The sequence below is a fragment of the Protopterus annectens genome, chromosome 6.part0, assembly GCF_019279795.1.
Source record: "Protopterus annectens isolate FY-2018-M chromosome 6.part0, PAN1.0, whole genome shotgun sequence".
NCBI classification, from domain to species: Eukaryota; Metazoa; Chordata; order Ceratodontiformes; family Protopteridae; genus Protopterus; species Protopterus annectens.
Window position 1 is genome coordinate 1,053,943,064 of NC_056737.1, and position 19,941 is coordinate 1,053,963,004.

Consider the following 19,941-nt stretch of genomic DNA (forward strand, 5'->3'; position numbering starts at 1 on the left):
GTTAGGCAAAAAGAAAATGGTAGGTGCATATTGGGTGTTAGTTAAAAGGAACCAGATGCAAGAAACAGTGCATGCCATGGAAAGCAGCTGCTTTAGAAGCCTGCACAGGTACTAGTCCAGGCGTCAAACTGGGTTTTCTTAAGAGTATGCTTCTGCGCACATTACTATAGATCCAATCAAATGAACACATGCAACATCTTGGCATCTCAGAGCACATCTGGTGCAGTATGTCCAAAGTGAAGCTCTTCTTCTGTGGCAGACCAGACAAGCAGACTTTCCAAATATGAGCTTGGCCACTAAGCTTTTGGTAGGGGAATCAAATCAACTGATCAAATCAGCAATTACCTCAAACATACACCTCCAAAGGTGGCTGCAGGGCTGCACCTTTACTACTTCTCTCATTGTCAGTTGAACTGGAGATCCCTTGGTATCAAGAGAGAACAAGCTGCAAGTGGGAAGTGCAATACCATCTCAGGGATGGATTTCCTGTTTGACAATGACCCAGAATCAAATGAATAGCTCTTGTTGGGCCCCGAGTTGGACATCCTCCACAGCCACAATCTAATAAATGTCATTGTCTCCTCCTATCAGTGAACAAGATGGAAAAGTCGGTACTTATGTTTTTTTTTTTTTTTTGTGTACCTCTCCCGGTCGGTACAAGCAGTGCCTGTGAGGCTACTGGAGTGTGATCTGATGACATGAATTTTTAGATTTTTTTTTATGGGATTTACTTACTTCTGCCAATGCATCAGTAGGTATGGCATACTTTCAAAACAGACCTAAGGTGGTGTACATACTAACTAGGGCAACTTGGCCAGGTAATCATAGAAGCTCGTCTACTCTTATTGATAAGCACAGGAGAATCTTTTGCATCCACCTGAGCTACTACATCAAGCCAGCAAGACTTCAGTTAAACATTTCATCTAAAGGATGTCACCTCAGAAGTGCAACAGTCTCCTTATGCTAAACTAAAGTTTCAGTACCAGAATATTAATCCAATGAACTGGAGTGGGGATAGAACCCAATGTCCTCTAACACAAATGAGGAGCACATGAGGTAATTGCATCCGCCTTTGTGGTATGCCTCAGCAGGAGGCATCCTCAGTCCCAGACAGGAATCTAGAGAAATTTCAGAACTGCAAAGATGGGGAATCAGAAGACAAAGTCTATAGAGTTGCCAACATTAGGGGACGGTTGAAGTGTGATGTCAAACTCTTTGCAATTACAGATAATTGCCACTCCAGTCAACATCTGACTTTTTCTACTCCAAAAATAAGACTGGTCACTGAAAGACCAATCCAAAAAATGGGTGATGTGGGGTACTCACCTGGTAGAACTGGAAGAGGGTGATGAGCTACTGGGAAGGGCAAAAAAAAAAGAAGACTCTGAAACCTAAACAGCTAGCATATGGAATTTACTCTCAGTAATTAGACAAGGGATAAAGAGGTACTGGTACTCCACATTCCATCCTAGTTACAGATGGGCAATGTACAGGTATTTCAACAGTATAACCCTTCCATCTTAAAAGGCACTCTATGTAACACTTAAAGGCCTTGCCTTTTTTAACAGAATTGTTGAGCACGGATTGATGTTATTTCAAAACACAGCACACCATAAAGTAAAAAAAAGTCATGGCTTGTTAAGGGTTGTGCATTTGCAGTTAAAATTTCTGAACTCAAAATTGATGGGAGTATAACTTTTTCCACAACATTTTGCACCAAAACACATGGCATGAGCCCAGTTTTTAATGGCTGCCTCTCAGCAGTCATTGTTCAGCACCATTAAAATGACAAAACCAATACAATCCACTCCTCTGTATCCTTTGGATGCAAACCAGCTTATCTAAAAAACATTTCCATACAACAGCAAAGATTGTGCTGTGCCACAGTATTAATACCAGAATGAAATTAAACAGGAAAGTGCTGCAGGAGTAATTTCAAACATTTTTTTTTGTGCAGGTAAGTTTTTTTTTTCTTTATTTGCTGCCAAGCAGTTGACAAAGTTTTATTCAAAGTGGCATTTTAACAAAAGGAAGCAGAGACTAGTTGACAGAAAGAGACATTTTTTTATTTATAAAAACATTTACTTTATTTTGCAGTATAAATCATTGCCTTATCAGCATACAAACAGAGGGTAGCATCGTCACACATGAAAATACTTGGTAACAGTGCAAAGTGTATTGACCATAAAAAGAAGAAAGACGAAAGACTCTCCCTGCAGATATACAGAAGCAAGAGTTATACAAGGAGTGTTAGGGCAGTAATGACAGGTTTAAAAAAAAAAAAAACATTACATTTCATATATAACCACCATGCAGTGTATCATGGGTAATGCATGTAGTCATTATCATGGAACGGTGCTTGAAGGTAGTTTACAAATATTACCCATGATACTTGCGAAGGGAGTTCATGTACATGTAATCTGATTTATGTGCAGAGTGCGTCTTATATACAAACGTATGTCAGATAATAGTTATCAGTGTTTATACTCATATTTCTACAACAAAATCAACACTTAAATGTTCCAATATAAATATAAGCAGGATGTAATAACACCATGATTAAATACTCAATAACAAATGACCTTGTCTTTCAAAGCATACAGTTGCATTTCACTGCATTATGCATCCATGCATCGCTTCCACCTGTTCTTGGGAACATCAGACAGCAGACTTTAAGACCCCCCCCAACCCAACCTGTGTGGGAAAAATGAGGTAACATACATTTTAAACCCCAACCCCTTTTCAGTTCACATGCCACACGTTCCCTGCAGTTAGCTTACAGTGTGTCACGTTAACCCTGCATATTGTTATGAAAACAGAATCACTCTCCTTCAGGCTTCATCTGTACCGGCAACCTGTCAGTATTAGATGACATAACTGATGTCACATAGTGTAGCCACAGACAAAATGTGCTACAACCAGTAAACAGATGTCTAAAGAGAGAACAACTATGTCTTCGTGTTAGTATCCTGAGTTGAGAGGGAAATGAGGAAGCAAACTCAACAGTAATATGAATGACAACTTGAAAACGTGCCCAAATGAAAATCAAACCAAAAGAATACGAGGTGTCAAAAAATGTTCTATTAAATCTGCACAGGATAAATCAGAGATGAAATATTTTAATTAGGATCTTTATTAGAAACAAGCTTGTGAAAAGTACAGTTGTACAAGATCTTACCATACCAGTAGATGTCCTACTTCTCAATGCTGCAGTATTCTTTACACTTGGAATACCCTAATGAGGATAGCTAAACTTTGAGCCAGTATACCAAAGCCTTTATACCTTCCAGACATGGTACATCACATGCATATCCTACTACATGCAAAGCATAAGGTACATATGTGATATGTGGACGCCTAATCCTCAGAACTGAACTGCTCCAGAAGAACCAGGGAAACCCCAGAGAAAGGCAATAATCTGTACATCCCAAGAAGGGAAAAAGAAGAAAGGATATAAAACCCCTCAGCCAGAAGGAGAGCATCAAAAGGTAACATGGACAGGAAGAAGGCACAGAATACTGCAACAGTTAAGAGGTAGGACACCTACTGTTATGGCAAGATCTTACACAATTATACTATGTCTTTCCTTATCACTGTTACAGTATTCTTTACTCTTGGGAGAGTACAAAATCTAAAGGAAAGTATGGGAGGAGGAAGGCCTAGAACAGCCCTCCACAAACCCATGAAGAATGGCCTTCACAAAACCCTCCCTGGCCCTGGCAATGACATACAACTTGTAATGTCAACAGAAGTAGCAGCTTGCAAGATGGATCCAGTACCCAGACCCTTGAAAAAAGCACCAGAAGAGGCCACTTCCTGGTAGAATGAGCACAAACAAAAGCTGCCCACCATGAAAAGAACAGCAAAACAAAATGGCCTTAGAAATCCAGGAGGACAAGGTTTGCTTATAAAACCCTAAACTCAATTTCCTGGCATGAAAGGAAAATAGAAGTTGCTCAGATTTCCTGATATGCTTATACAACCTTAAACTCAATTTCCTGGCATGAAAGGAAAATAGAAGTTGCTCAGATTTCCTGATATGCTTGAGCTGTCTATGTAAATCCAAGGCGTGAACAACTCTTTCACCAATAGTCTGTGGAGAAGGGAAGAAAGAAGGAAGATGAATGGACTGATTCAAGGAAAAATCATCAACCAATTTGGGCATAAAAAAGGATTGGTATGAAGAGAGACCCTGTCACTGTGAAAAACAAAAAATAAAAAGGAGGAACCATGAGTGCTTGAAGTTTGGAGAACCTTCTGGCAGAATTAAGAGCCACCAACAGCAGCCTTCCAGGTACCATGCTGCAGGGAAGAAGAAACTGCAGGCAAAAAAGGGGGCTAAATCAGTTTCTCAAGTACAAAATTAAGATCCCAAGAAAGAGGAATACACTTTCTTGGAGACCCAGTATGAAGGACACCTTTTCATAATTCTTTGACTTCAAAACTAAAAGCCAAAGCAGGATTCAGAGGCAGACAAGCTGAAATTGTTGATAAATGAACTTTAACAGATAGATATGCCAAACCAGAATTGAGCAATCCACACAAATTAGAAGATAGTATGATCCCCTACAGAAAAATGGTCCAAGGTCATGCTTGAGACACTAAATAGAAAATCTCTTCTATTCAGTCACATGATTCTCTAGTATTGGGTTTTCTGGCCTACTGAAAAACCCAAAGCATGTCCTCAGAAAGTCGATGCTTGAAAGGAATGAAAATCCTATCACCCAATGTGTCGACTGAAGGGTGGACAACTGAGGGGGAATGAGAGATCCTCTGTCTTGTGTGAGAAGATCCATCCTGTTAGGTAACATGTGATGACTGCCCCTAGCCAGCTAAAATAGAAGGGGGAACCAGTACTGTGTGGGCCAATAGGGAGTCACCAGAAAAATTTTGGGTGTGTCCCACATGACCTTGTGCAGGAGTTTTGGTAGTAGAGGAAGACGGGAATAAGCACACAGAAACATTTCCTTCCAAGAAAAGGACATGACAAAGGACTTGGCACTGTGGAACAGAAATGAGAGATTTATTAGTTCAGAGGGGAGGCAAAAAGATCTACCCAAGGATTACCCCAACTGATAAAGGGTGCTCAGAAACACCTTCCTGTGAAGTATCCATTCATGAGAATTTGTCCTGGACCTGCTCAGAAAGTCTGTCACCAGACTGTGCTCTGTAGGAATGTAAACCGCCTGAAGAACCAAGTGATGGTAGACTGTAAAATCCCAACCCTGAAGAACCAGCCTGCAAAGAAGGTAAGATTTTATGCCCCCTTGCTTGTTGATGAAACACATGACTATGGTATTGTCTGTGAAAACCTTTAGAGGACCCAGAACCCAAATGGAATATAAAGCCTGCAGAGCTACAAGTAAAACCCTCATCTCCTTGATGTTGATATGGTCTGTCAGTTGTTGATGGGACCAAAGACCCTGGACTTTTAGTTTATTTGTTGGAGGAAGCTCCCTAAATGTAATCAGAAGCATCCTGAGTAGGGAGAGGAACCTGAAAAGGCAAACCTGGATTCAGGAAATCTGGTAAATCCATCAGCAAGGCTACAGCTTCAGATAAGGTAAGAGATGGATTGGATACTCCAGAGGATGACAGTGCTGGAGCCAAACTGGCTTGAGATACCACTGAAATTTCCAGATTTGGAGTTTGGCAAAAGGACTAATACAAATGGTGGCTGCCATGTACCTCTGGGCTCAGAGAAATTCCCTTACAGGAAGAACTGGACAAGGAATGTCAGACTGGAAGTTCTGAGGATTAAGCATTTGTATGTCATGTAGGTACCTTACACTTTGCACATAGGACATATGTCTGATGTACGAAGCCTGGAGGTGTAATTTGGTATGCTGGTTGGATGCTCAGCTGTCCTCAGCAGAATATCCCAAGAGTAAAGAATACTCCAACAGTGCTAAGGAAGGACATCATAAGTTGTCCTGTAACTGTGCTTGCTTCCATATGCATCAGTATGGTATACCATGGATGGAAATGTAAATCTGATGAATGTTGATATGTCAATATAACAGCAAACAAAATAACATTTATGCTAATTTAACAGCAGATATGTTATTCATATCTTCTGCTGTTCTTAAGACATTCAGTAAGGCAGTTAAAAAAATCACCCTTCCATTTTACTTGGTGCATCTCTGTGTTACCCTCTGAAGAAACTACAGACATATTACCTTAGATATTTCCTATGTAATCAGATAGTAGTACTACAGAGAAAACACTTTTCACATTTTCTGAGGGTGTTTTTACGATTGTTTTGACAAATGCATTGCACCCACGTTTGTATCCCTCATTACCTTCCTCTGTGTCTTTTCCAAATGTCAATCATAGCTGTTCGGTTTAAGAACCTCAAGGCTTCACTACATGAAAAGAAACACAGTTAACTTTGGGGTGCTTTCCACATAGCTTAGCTTCAGTGAGTTATGTAAGGATTTCTTGTAATTAAAGTCCACACATTAGGCCAAATGCTTTTGTGTAAGGAGCATGGTTAACTGGTAAGAAATGGGATTTGAGCCCTGCTTCCTTTAGCAGTATGCAGCAAGGTTAGTGTTTACAAATGGAATTTCAAACAGTGATGCCTTGATAAAAAGGAGATACGAAAAAGTGAAATCCATACTGTTCCTGAATGAAAGTGGGACAGAGTATCATTAGGCAAAATCATTCTAGAAGGATGAAGGTAAGGGTGTGCATGAAAACTCTGGTATGGAAGCTGACATGAACATGAGCGAAAATTCATAGTTTCATGATCTGAGAGATTTGGGTCTACTGACATTTTTTTTAATTAAAAAGTGCTTGAAGCTGGTCTTCTGCAGGACTACAATACTGCACTTTACTAAACTTGAAGGTAAACCCAGAATTGGTGGTATTTTGTTTGGAATAATACAGCTGGTCATTTCAGTCTTTGAAAAGATAAAATATACTTACTAAAAATAAATACACACCCTAATAATACTTTCCAGAATACTTTTTTTCTCTGCGAATGAAATGCTAGCTAAACTGAGCCAAGGTACTGACAGTGTCTGCAGCTGGTGGTCTGCCCAATCAAGTTGCAAAATGGAAATTCTTCCTGACCACTTAGAAAAAGAGAGTTCTGCAGCCTAAAGACAAACTGTCCAAAATAACTACTGATGCCTACTAGAAAAACATTTACAATCTGAACCAAAGAAAGATAAGAGAGTAGCCACAATCAAAATGTATAAATGAAGGTCAGCAGTAAAAAACAGAAATGTGTCAAGAAATACAGATCACGTGACCGAGACCGAGCTAAAACCAAGACTAGGCTTGACAAATGTGCCCTGAAAGATTTTGCTACATGAAGATGATTTTTCTGCTTCTCAGCTAGACTTTTCCAGCACATTCAAGAGATATGTATATCACAAACCAGTACTATATAAAGAAAGGTAAACGTCCTGTAAGACTGCTCTGCAAAACCTTTATCACAGCTTCAGTGTCCATCAAGCTCCAGTGCTGCAGAAAGGCGAGACAGTTCCCCCTACATATATCCTCAGCTGATATGTCACAGAAGTCCACATTTGCAAATGACAGCAATGAGTGGAATGAAGCAGGCACGTCTGCATACACAAGTGTGAGGGGGCATGTATGCCAGTCTCACAACAAGAACTGCAACAATAAATACAGGCCTGACGGGGTCCACCAGAAGTATTAGAGAGACACCTTAAGGGGACTGTCATTAAGTACTGCAGATTCTATTACAGATGTTGACAGTAAACAACCAAATACTTGTTTAATGTTAATTACTTTCTTGGCTACCCCTACTGCCATGGAGTGGACATAACCAAGGAGTATTGTTCTTTGATGTTCTTCACTAAATCACTTCCTGATGTAGCCCATTGCAGTACTAGTCTATATTCCTGAAACTGAGACAGGACACAAGAAAGCATATTTTTGGATGACAAATGTTTCTTACTGAAAGAAATGAATGAATGTTATAAATGAACATGTGACATGAGACTGTATGGTGGGCGTAACTCTCAAATGCTATGATTTACACAGATTACTGTGATCGCTGCCCTCAGAATTATCTCTCCTAGATTTACTATTTTTTCCCATAAAAGTAGACTTAAGTGTACAAACATCATTAAATAAAACTGAACTAAGCACTTACAAACACTCCTTGTCAATAAATGTATATGGTCTACTATGCGAAGACCTTGTTTTCTGAAGAATAACAAAATGCTCTTTATTATCCTGTATTATATGACTTTTAAAGGCCTTTGCTATAATTCTGAATTGTCAGACATTGATAATTATGCTTGTAGTACACAGTCTTCTGGAATCCTGTGCAGACACGGTCTAAGCCTACTACTGAATATGTTTAAACTCAATGGAATTTAAACACTTTGGTGTGCTCAGAGGATAAAGGGTCAGAAGTCAGCTTAACAATCACATCATGTAACATTTTTTTTTAACAATGGACTAAATCAGCTTTCAAAGTTGATAAACATTACAATGTCTGGAGTCAAATGACTTCTAGAAATAAAACTAAAATTACAGAGGAACCTCATGTGGTAGTATCCATTGTACCCTTTTATGATGCAGTTCAATTTGGATCAATGACAAAAAAAAAAAAAGGTCTGAAATTCCACTTCAGCTGTTAAGTCTCAAAAAAAAAAAGCTCCTTAAGTTTGGACATGCAAAGATTCAGATGCGAGGAAAATTGTGGCTTCTTTCATCATTATTCAAGATTCAACGTACCACTGAGGGTTTTTGAAAATGGATTTGCAATCACAAATATTCTTCTTCCCAGTGGGATCATCCTGTGAAAATCACAAGTGCCTTTCTGGTTTCAGAGTACTCTGCTTGCGACACAAAGCAATTCTATGCAGTTTATAACAGAAGATGGATAAGACTTCAATGACTACGGTAGGCTTCTTCTTCAAAATGAGGAAACACATTTTAGTTTGAAAATATAGTTCAAAGAATAAATCATGAATGCGAATAGGTCATGGCATTGACAAATGTATCTTTGACATTGCCTTGCTGCTACATTACCATATACAAATGAAAACCTCTTTAGTGAATGGACCTTGCTCCAAGCAGTGGTCAATAAGCACTTCCTGCCCCACTGTTGAGATATTGATCTTCTGCTGGTTTTGCTACAAATCGGCCAGCTCCCTTTCACCTCTAAGATTTGTAGCAATATAGAGTTTATATACAAAAATAATAAATTTATTTTATTTTTCTCCCACTGCAGTAAAGGAAACATGCAGGTTTTTTGAATTTGCTTTCACTTAAAAGATCTGCCCTCCCTTAAATAAGCACATTAAAAAAAAAAAAAAAAAATTAGCCAACAGAAGTTGATATCCAATTGCAACTTACGGTCTACGCATCTTCTTTCCTTCTAGAGTGCCACGAAATTTTAACTGCACTCAGCATTAAATGGAGGATTTTCAAAATATTCTTAAAGGATAAACAAGCAGATGTTGCAGAACATAGGCTCCCTTTCCAATCAATGAATTATGCCCTTAAAACTGAAGAAATCCGTTCGCAAACAACTTACATTACTACCATTTTGTTCTCTACCAACAATCACTTTTACTTGAAGCCTAACAGAATCCCTGTCCCTAACCCTGACATTAAAATCTACCTACCCAGGTTCTCTCTCTAACATATGTCAGCAGCCCCCTAATATTTTCAAGAAAAAGGCAAGCCACAGACATCCACATGGTCAGCTGATTCTGGTTGGACAGATGGCTTTTCCTTTGCCACTAGAAAGGAAGCTGACCCAGATTACCACTTGGATTTACATTTGTCTACCATGCAGGATAAAGATGGTCTTCTGACATGCAGCCTGTCAACAAAACTACACAAACAGAACAAACATTAGATCAAGAAATGTAAGATTATTGGAGAAAAAAAGAGTGCATTTACTCAGAAGCTGAAAATAAGAGCCTTTTCTTCTGCAAGACAGGAGTTTACAAAATATATCTTAGTCTCTTATTGTATCGAGAAGCAGTCCTTCTGTGACACTGAACAAGAGCTGCAGAGGGAAATATCAAAGATATAAACTTAAGAGATCCTGGACATCTGCCTTCTTAGGGTACAAGCTCATTATCTGCCAGTACTCTAACAAGCTATTCTCCTACATTTCTCTACATAGCAGACCCTGAATGTACTTGAAAAGTCCGTGTGCTACAGCATGAGAAACACATGCTCCCCCCACAAACACACACACCAGTCTCCGTCCTTTTGAGACTATCAAAGAAAAAAAAAAATCTTAATTAGAAAAACCTTCACAACTCTTGGGTCCCCAAGTAACTGAACTTCTCTGCCTCTAGAAGGAGCATCTCAAACCTCACTTCATGGCCAAAAATCTACTCTTGATCTACCTAGCCTAAAGGTAGGTTAATTATCAACTGTCTGACATGTACTACTGTGACGTACTTGTATGAAGCAGGCCATGAACATAACCTAGGAGCTTTCAAACAGCATGCAGAGCTACAAGATTCACAAGTTCTTCCCATCTAATTTTGGCACGAGAAAGCACTGCCCAAAATCCTGGTAAAGGGCAGCTAGCATAAAACAGCCACTGCTCATATCATCACGTTTCACTGCCTGCCATGAAGCAAGTTTCAGGACACCAGACAATACTCTAAATCATCCTTGAAAAGGGACATTTGTGTTCAAGTAGGCTTATCTGATTTACAAATGCTTAAAAAATAAACATACAAGAGTATGGAACCAAATCCATTTCAAGGCAAACTGTTTCACCAGCTGATCAACTCAGAGCACTTTGCTCTGTTAAAACCGGTTTAATCAAACTTTCAGGACAATTTCAAGCCCACCTAATCAAAATATTGCAACTTCTAAAAAAAAAAATCAGTTTCCGCCTAAAGTGTTGTTTCTTTTCAGGAAGCATTGCTGTCTGGACTTAATCTTCAGGACTAGTACAGATTTCAGCAGTTCTGTCTTTCCTATCCATTGCTTTTACAGTTACAGAAATATTAACAACTTAGCCCTGAGGGAGAAAACCTCAGTCAAAGGATGGTTACAGCTGTTCTGCTCATCTCTATCTTGTACTACAAAGATTTCTATTCCTTTAGGTTACAGCTAATGCATCTAGTGCTTAGAACATATTATGCTTGGTCTACTCAGTGAGAAGACCTTCAAACAAGAAAGAACAGCTACACAAAGGTTGACTACATCCTTAATGTTGACAGCTACAGTGTACTGATTACTTCTAGTGGATTGACTAATACGTTAAAATGTAAATATTCACGTCAATCTTTCGAGAGGACCTCATTCGGCAAGCCACCTGTCCCCCATTAGAGTCTATATTCCACTTTTAAGCATGTTTTATGTTTCCATTGCACAAAGACATGGGCCATCCATTTTTCTGTCTCTTTACATAGCTGGTGCATACATTTTCTCTTTACATAGCAGTGCTGTATAAACACACCACCATAGTACCAATTCTGTTGCAATTAAAAAATAGCTATAATCAGGGTTGCTTGTTTGTTTACACTGCCACTGACATCACAAGTAAATATATAGCAAGTGATAATCAATTATTTTGTTTATTCTCTCTTCCAACACAACCAGCACTGCCAATCTGGTGGGGAAACGGTAAAAAAATCACTAGGTCACTGCAGGTCAGAGGAAGTGAAATTCTTAAGTGTGACAACCTTAGTCAATGGTTAAGGCTAACATTAGAAATATAATTTTGTAAAATCATGTAGGTTATCAACAAATTGCTCTTCAACTAATTTTTATGAACTTATCACAAACATGTTCTTTTAGATTGGGGGGGGGGGGGAGAGAGACAAGTCCGACTGCCGTTTTCATCTTTAAGTCACTGGTGACACTGGCCAAGGATAAGAAAAAGCAGTTTGGGTGATTCTAGTTAGGAAAAGCCCCCTTATTACCCAAGTGACTGGCTGAAAACTTCTAAAATCAGAATAAGTAACACTTGTTTTAATACACTGAATGTATTAATGATGGGGACCTAGAAACAATTTGCTCAGTGGGGATAAATGTAGAATAGATATTTATTTGTGATTTACAGCTGAGAGATTCAGTTTGAAAAACAGAGAAACACTTTTTAATACAAAAAACTGCATTGTCTCTTAAAACCAAGGTTATACAAATGAATAGATATACAGCATTTCAGAAAGAACTGAGAAACAACCAGAAGCTAACTGTGGAATCAATAAATTATCTGTAATGCCACAGAGCTATAGGAAACTGAAAAATAAAGGACACAAAAACAATACACACTTTCTTGATATGGGGGTTTAAGTGCAGCGATCCAGGATAATGCTTAGTAACTAGCTCAAAAATAACTTCCAAAACAAAGCACAGGCAAACATTTCCTTTGTGCACCCTGAATGGATCACATTACCCTTAATATAAACGGGAGCTTTGCGTTTGCTTAACTGCTTACCCACCACCCTGTGCATCTGTCCCTCTTTACCAGAATCCACTGAAAAGATTCCAAAACCAGACCCTGCTAATAATCTATGGCTGTTTCGAAAAGTGATATGAAACATATCGAGACAACAATGAACAATTACACATACAGTGGATGTGAAGATTTTTTTGATTACAGAGAACTAAACTGTACTGCTACAGGAGACATTCCTTACAAAAGGAACACAAGCTGTGTTTTTAAGGCTTTTACCAGGCACTGTTTAGTAAAAGTTACTGGAAGTGCAAAAAGCACTTTTAAAAAGTCAGTATCAGGACTTGGAAGGCCTGGCCTTTTAATAGGTCACTCTAAAAACAGCAAGAGTAACTGTATACCTCTGTACTCGCTTCAGAATCGAGCAGAAACTCATGCTTCCTTCAGGTAGGGATTTATACAGAATCAAGAGATTTAAGAAGAGTGTCACCATTAAAATAAGACCAGAGGTGCACTACAATGGATATCATCCAGCTAGAGATAAGCAGTGAGTAAATACACCTGGAAAACTTCCCAGCAGTAAGTGTCATACAAACAACATTCTTCTAAGAGCACATTTTAAGGCCTGCATGTAGTCACGCTGCTCAGATTTATTCTTAATAAAAAATTAAAAAGTATGCCTTTAAAAATGAAGACGTGAGTTAAAGAGTTCTGATTTCTTAAAAATTTAAATGTATGTCTTCATAAATAAAGCTCTCAACTCTGCTTATGTAGTGAACTGTGTTTGGAAAGCTGTTTAGTTAATAACAGCTGCAGTTCTGGTGAAACAGTTAACGTAAAGCAACTGTCAGGAGTATGCAACACTTTACTGTTGCACTCTTGCTAAAAAAAAAAGATGGGAGTGCATCTGTCTCAAGCTTCTAGGCTTCTAATGAATTAAGAGCATCATTGCCCTTTTCTTTTATGCATTTCTACTTCTCCACAGTTGTTAACCTGAAATACAGCATTTTCATTACAACGGAGGATACTGTTTGTGCACAGTTTACTTCTGACCAGTTAAATAGGGAGGTCAAATTACCAGCTCAGAATTGGGCAAATACTGACAGTGATGAGATTCAAACCTTCCCAGCACTGTTCTGCAGCACACAGATGCCTTTAGCTTATTTGTGCATCTCTTTGGCCCTTTTTATTTTAATGGTTGGAACCATGCATATTCTCGCTCATCGACCAGTGGGAATGAGGTGCTTTAGCAGAACTTAGAAGCCGAGCGTTAAAGTGGATAACATACCTGTTTCAGTCACTTATGGCAGCTAGCTATGTGCATAGCTGATCGGAAAAAACAACTTTCTGTTTAATCACTTTTCAAAGACAATATAAATTGTAGTTTTCCTTCCCTTTCTATTCATCAGCAGACAAATACAACATGTATACAAAGTTTTAATCTTCCATATAGAACACAATATCACAAATGAAAATGACTCCATGACAAAGTAGTGCCTGAACGTGGCGTGAAATGTAAACTTCAGATTACATTTCATAGTCCACACTGTTTGGGGGGACATCCCAAGTCAAACCAAGGCAAAACACGAAATTCAACTTTCATTATAGAAGTGGATCCAGGTAGTGGCACATGGTGTTGCTGAAGCCTAGGCCTCAAACCTGTACTGACTGTGGCTCTGGAACTGTTAAGGATTTTCTGTACCTGCTGAAGCTTTCTCCTTTAGCTGTTCCAGGCACAAATGGCAACTCCAGCTTCCTAATAAAGAGAAAAAAAAAGGTTTCAATATTTCTTTTTAAAGCTTCCTTTAAAGCATTTAGAGAAGCTGGAAAGGAGCAACTAACCTACCTTCAGCTACACACACACACACACACACACACACACACACACACACACACACACACACACACACACACACACACACAAACAAACACCTTTTGCATATTACCTTAAGTTATTTTATGCTGAATTTGACAAAGCAGACAAAATCAAGCACACAGTTTATTCTGCTGCTCACAAAATAAAAATGTTCTATTCTAATGAATACCTGACAGTCCTACAAACTAGTATTAAATGTTTGTGAATTAGAGGAAAAGCTGGCTAAAACTGATCCTTGGTTTAAAGTAAGGAAAATCAGAGGGAGGTTTTTTGAACAGCTGCCAGAAGACGCGACTGTGTCATTATACATGCTTTTTTTCCACCTTATCCACAGATTTGTTTCCTTTTTCCTGACTTTTTTTTTTTTTGCTCTCTTTGCTCCCACTGTCTGAAAACTATCAACTCCCTCCAGGTCAACTCAGCCATTCTTTCTTTATCACCAAGGTGAGGCTTAACCAGGAAGACCACTAGGGCACATCAAGACCTTTTGTTTTTGTTACATTTTTACAATCCTGTTTCAAACACATACACAATAAAGCGCAAGGGAAATAATAGGCAACAGGCTTGTTTCTGCAAGAGGTGTTCCTTCAAGCAACCTTGACCCTCCACTAGAAGCAAGAATAGTAATTGCAGAAGCATCTACCAATCACACCACTTCGTGTGACACCAAGTGTGTACAGCTCTCCACACCCCTCCATGTCTCAACGTCCATGGCCAACTCCTCCAGTTTCAGGGCTGCTAACTAAAACCCAGTCACACAGGTTGCAATAATTGCTGAATTGCTCCTGGCCACACAGCAAAGCTTCTGCCCTTTTTTTAAACTTTTTAATCTGAAATACAGCATTTTCATTACAAGCTGTCTACCCCTTATCTTAATTAACTTTGGAACTCTGTACCAGTAGATACTCAACTAGAACAGAATACAAAACTCGTCTACAAAATCAACATATCTTAGAAAAGCTAGTAAGATTGGGGTGACCAACAGGTGGCCCTGCGGCCACAGTCTGGCACTCCAAAGCATTACATGTGGCGTGTGGCAAGCCCCAAAACTGTAAACATTAAAAAATCTTTTCTTTTCTCCCTATGGGTGGTAACTGTGTTTTGTCACTTTAAAAATGTCTTCACATTTAAACATGTGTCAGTGTTTTCTAAGTTTTCATTTAAAAAAAAAGGTTATATAGTTATACCAGAAGTAGACAGTGTACTGAGGTAATGTATTTCTTGCCAATTTGCATACCTGCATTATCAGGCATGTACATAGTTCCACTGACACTTTCCATGGTGCTTGCTGGAAGGCTGATCTCTTTAAGTAGACATATTCCTAATATTTATATTCTCCTGGGGCTAAGAATGTGTTGAGGATGTGTAATGTATGCATCTAAGGTGTGTGTGTGCTTGCTTTCTTCCAAAGCATGCCATTGCATTCAACTGGTAAGAAAAGCAGATATCTTCAGCAGAGTTGTGGTTCTTTGAATTTTAACTGTGACAATTATGCTTATAAGGGAAAATACACAACTGTATCGACTGTATCGATATGACAGACATGTCACCAGTTCCAGATTGAAAAGGAAATATTTCTGCACAAAGGATTACTCAGACTTAATGTTAATGACAAGAATTTGACATAGGCATTTGGAAGGAGACTGTGTTAATGGAAAGGTAGCCATGCAAACACTAATGAATGTGTTACCACTGAATACCCCCCCCCCCCCGCAAACCTGTCAACTGTTCAGATTTTTGCCTCATAGTTTTGTTTTTTCCTCATAAAATGTATGGTTTTCTGACAAATCACTGAGGATTGAAATTACTAAATAATCACATACATTTCATTTTCACACTTTTTATCCATCAGAAAATCCATGCCAACTCAAGACCTATTATTCTATCAACTTTCTAGGTTTATCGTAGCAACATTCAGAATCTGTCCCTATTTTTGGACCTTTGTCACACCATTATTTTAGGCTTTATCCAGATTTCTTGCATGAAGAGGTTGAGAGGTACATCAAATACAAATGTGCAGTATGTCAATCTTAACTAAATTTTAAATCTGATACTGTTATAGATGCCCAATCTGGCTTGTGTTCAAGGATAAACACAAATCTGGCAATGCTGCATTTCTATGCTAAGAATCCTGGTTTCACGCAGTATTGCTTGCTAACATGAACTTCATACCAGCAGCTTTATTTAAAACTTTAAGGCATGATGCACCTTACTTTCTGACATTTATATTAGAATTTTGTTACATAAACACAGAACCTGTCGCTCAGGCAATGTATGCTCATTTCAGTACAACAACAGAACCATAACATAGCCTATGTCATCTTGTTAATTAGATTTGGACAGCAGATGATATGATCAAAGCATTTCATGGCCTGTTTTTTCTTCTATCCATGCATTTATCACTTCTAATAAAAGGACTGATAATCCCACAGAAGAGGCAGGAGACAGACCCTGCCTGTTATAAAGGTGTTATTGTAACTGATGCAATGTGTGTGTGCGTGCCATGTTTTTCAGTCTTTTGAAAGTCAACAATATTTAATCTCAGATGATCATTACCAACATGAGAAATCAATGCTCCACACCTATGGTCACCCCCTCGTTAGTCAGGTCTGACCACAAGCTAATCACCCTTTACATCCACATCCCACCCCCACCCCCCAGTAAGGAAACCTCAGTAAAAAAACTTCTCCAAAGCCAACTTCATACTACTCAAGTCAGAAGTGACAAACTTCATGACACCCATGCAGACGGGAACTGAAAGTTTGACTGCTGAATCCTACACTAAGGCACTGTACAAGAACATCCACGTGTGCATGAATCGTGCCATCCCCAATAGAACCAAGATGCTCTCCTCCAAAACAAGAAAGCCAATATGGTGGTCCCTTGCCATAAAAAAAAATTTACAACAAAAGGAATAAACTGTTGCAGAAAAGAGGAAAATCCCAGTTTGCAAAAAAACTCCCTTACCAGCCTCAGTAAGAAGCTGAGATCCCTCATAAAATCCTCCAAAGCTAGTTACGAAAATAAAATTGCCAAAGATTCCAAAGACAACCATAAGGCATCCTTGGACCCCTACTCTTCTCTGTTTTCACCAATAATCTAGCCTCTGCCACCAAACATGGCACACTCATACAATATGCAGATGACTCGACCATCATCTGCTCAGCCCAGTCCCTACCCAAACTGCAAAAAGTCACACAGGAAGCCTTTTCCTCTGTCAAAACTTGGTTATCCAATGCCCAATTAATACACAACCCAAACAAAACTAAACTACTCATCTTCCAACCCACCAAACATACTCAAAACAACTTGCACTTTAACATCACAGCAAAAGACAACACCACTATATACCCAACTGAACACACCAAATTGCTAGGAGTGGAAAGAGACAAACTAAAATTTGACATTCACATATCCATGACCATAAAAAAGTCCACAAAAAACTAGGAGCGTTATACAGAAATAAGCAACTTTTCACCAAAGCAGCAAAGATTTCAATAGCAAATTTCCACCTTATCTCCACACTACTTTATGCCTCTCCAATATATGCCAACCTCAGGCAATGTGATCTAAACAAGCTAGAGACCTGCTACAACACAATCGCCAAATTCGCCACAGGGGCATCCTACCATAGTCACCACTGTCTCTCACTTGCTGAACTGGGCTGGCTTGAACTCCCTCACCTCCTTCAATGGTATCAACTCTCACTCACCCACAAACTAGTAAACCATCCACTAAATGTCCCATCCCTCCAGAATCTATTTCAACCCTATCGCACCACCAGACCACTAAGATCCAGCAACAAAAATCACTTGCAGATCACTAAAGCCAATAACTCTGCTGGTGAAGAACTATTCTCTTGCACCATAGCCAAACTATGGAACTCCCTCCCACCCACAATTACCTCCATACCATCATGCACCCACTTCAAAACTTTACTAAAAGAGCACCTAAAAACATGCTGGCTATGCCCTTGCAACTCCCACTCTAATATCACCCACCCCATCCAACCACTACCTTTCTTTCCACTCCACTAACTACCTTGATTATAGCAAGCTCAGATGCTCATAAGCCTAGTACTTATTATACAGCAGGAACCTCTTATTGTAACATTTGTTAATGTCTGTTATGTACTTCACAGATAAAGATTCTACTTGTCTGCTGATGTACTATGTTCTTCATCTGTAAATATGTTGTAAGTAATTGCTATGTTAAATTGTTAATTGCTATGTAATCCAATGTAACTACTGTCTGTTTATTTTAACTGTGGAGCTTTTCTCCCCAGGCCTCAGCTGAAAATGGACTTATGTCCAGTCGGACACTCCCGGTCAGCAAATGTAAATAAATAATAAATAAAATTCTATAGCTATGTCAAGAATCTAAATGGCAATGCTCAGATCTGCTCTGAGCTACAACAGAATGGCATTAAATACTGATCCCAAGGATATTGCTAATATCTTGGCAGATCAATTTAGTGCAAACTTTACCCCCTTCTCACCCCGTAAAGGGCCCACCTCAATACTGAAAGATTGCCACATTCCGGTAATAATGGCCACACAGGTAAAAAACGCACTCTCCACAGCTAAGAATACAGCATCCATGGGACCAGACGACTTCCCAGGCTGTGTACTACATGAACTACAAAATGAACTGGCACCTCACCTAAGTGTCAAGTTTAATCATAGCCTCACCTCAGGCTTCGTGCCCATTGAATGGCACACAGCTACAGTTATCCCACTCCACAAGGGGGAATCCACCTTGGATCCCGGGAACTACCGCCCCATCAGTCTGATGAGCCTGATATGCAAGGCCATGGAACGTATTACCATGGAACTTATAAATAAAGACATTGGCAACCTTCAAACACTGGACCCCCATGCAGTTTGGGTTCGTGAAGGGCTGATCTTGTCACCTGAACCTGACTGACTTCTTTGAATCAGTCTCCAGAGCCATGGACAAGGGTAAGGTGGTCCACACAGCCTATCTGGACTTCACCAAGGCCTTCAACACCATCCTCCACTCTGGAATCACAGATAAACTTACTAAACTGGGCAGTAATCCCTACATCACTCGATGGGTTGCCAACTGGCTTACTGACAGAACCCACACTGTAAAAGTAGCCGACTCCAAATCCAGCTCCAGACAAGTAACAAGTGCAGTACCGCAGGGTTCAGTCCTGGGACTGCTCTTGTTTGGTATCTACTTCTCTGAAGTACAGGCCAACACTAAGGGACTCTGGCTAACAAAGTTTGCAGATGACTGCAAACTGGGAGCCATTATTGAATCCCCAAATGATGTGGATATTCTACAAAAGGGCCTTACAGAAACAGATGCATGGTGCCAGAGCCATGGGCTCAAGCTCAATGCCAAGAAATGTATAGTTATCCCCTTTGAGAAAAAAAATGTACCCATGAATTACCACATAGTTGGCAGTACACTAAACACTGATAGTGTGATAAGAGACTTAGGGACACAGGTGGGCAGTGGTCTCACCTTCGATAACCACATCACCACAACAGTCAGGAAATCCTTCAATGTGGCACACCTCATCACTAAGGGCTTTTCATCCAGAAAAAAGGAGGTCATTGTCCCACTGTACTCATCCCTCATTAGACCCATTATAGAATACAATGCCCAGTTTGGTATGTACCTCTCAAGACATCTGCAACAACTGGAAAGGCCACAGAAATACCTCACT

General features: G+C 39.4%; 1 protein-coding gene across 3 annotated transcripts in view; it reads right to left on the reverse strand.

The window, feature by feature from the left end:
• Nucleotides 1-2,044: 2,044 nt before the first annotated feature.
• Nucleotides 2,045-19,941, reverse strand: part of DPF3 (double PHD fingers 3) — a 1,486,280-nt gene continuing 1,468,383 nt past the window's right edge. For all 3 annotated transcript variants that reach the window (XM_044074663.1, XM_044074664.1, XM_044074665.1), the window contains one exon: nucleotides 2,045-14,123. In XM_044074663.1, the coding sequence (XP_043930598.1) occupies nucleotides 14,053-14,123 (71 nt within the window). In that variant the 3' untranslated portion in view covers nucleotides 2,045-14,052. The remainder of the gene's footprint in view (nucleotides 14,124-19,941) is intronic.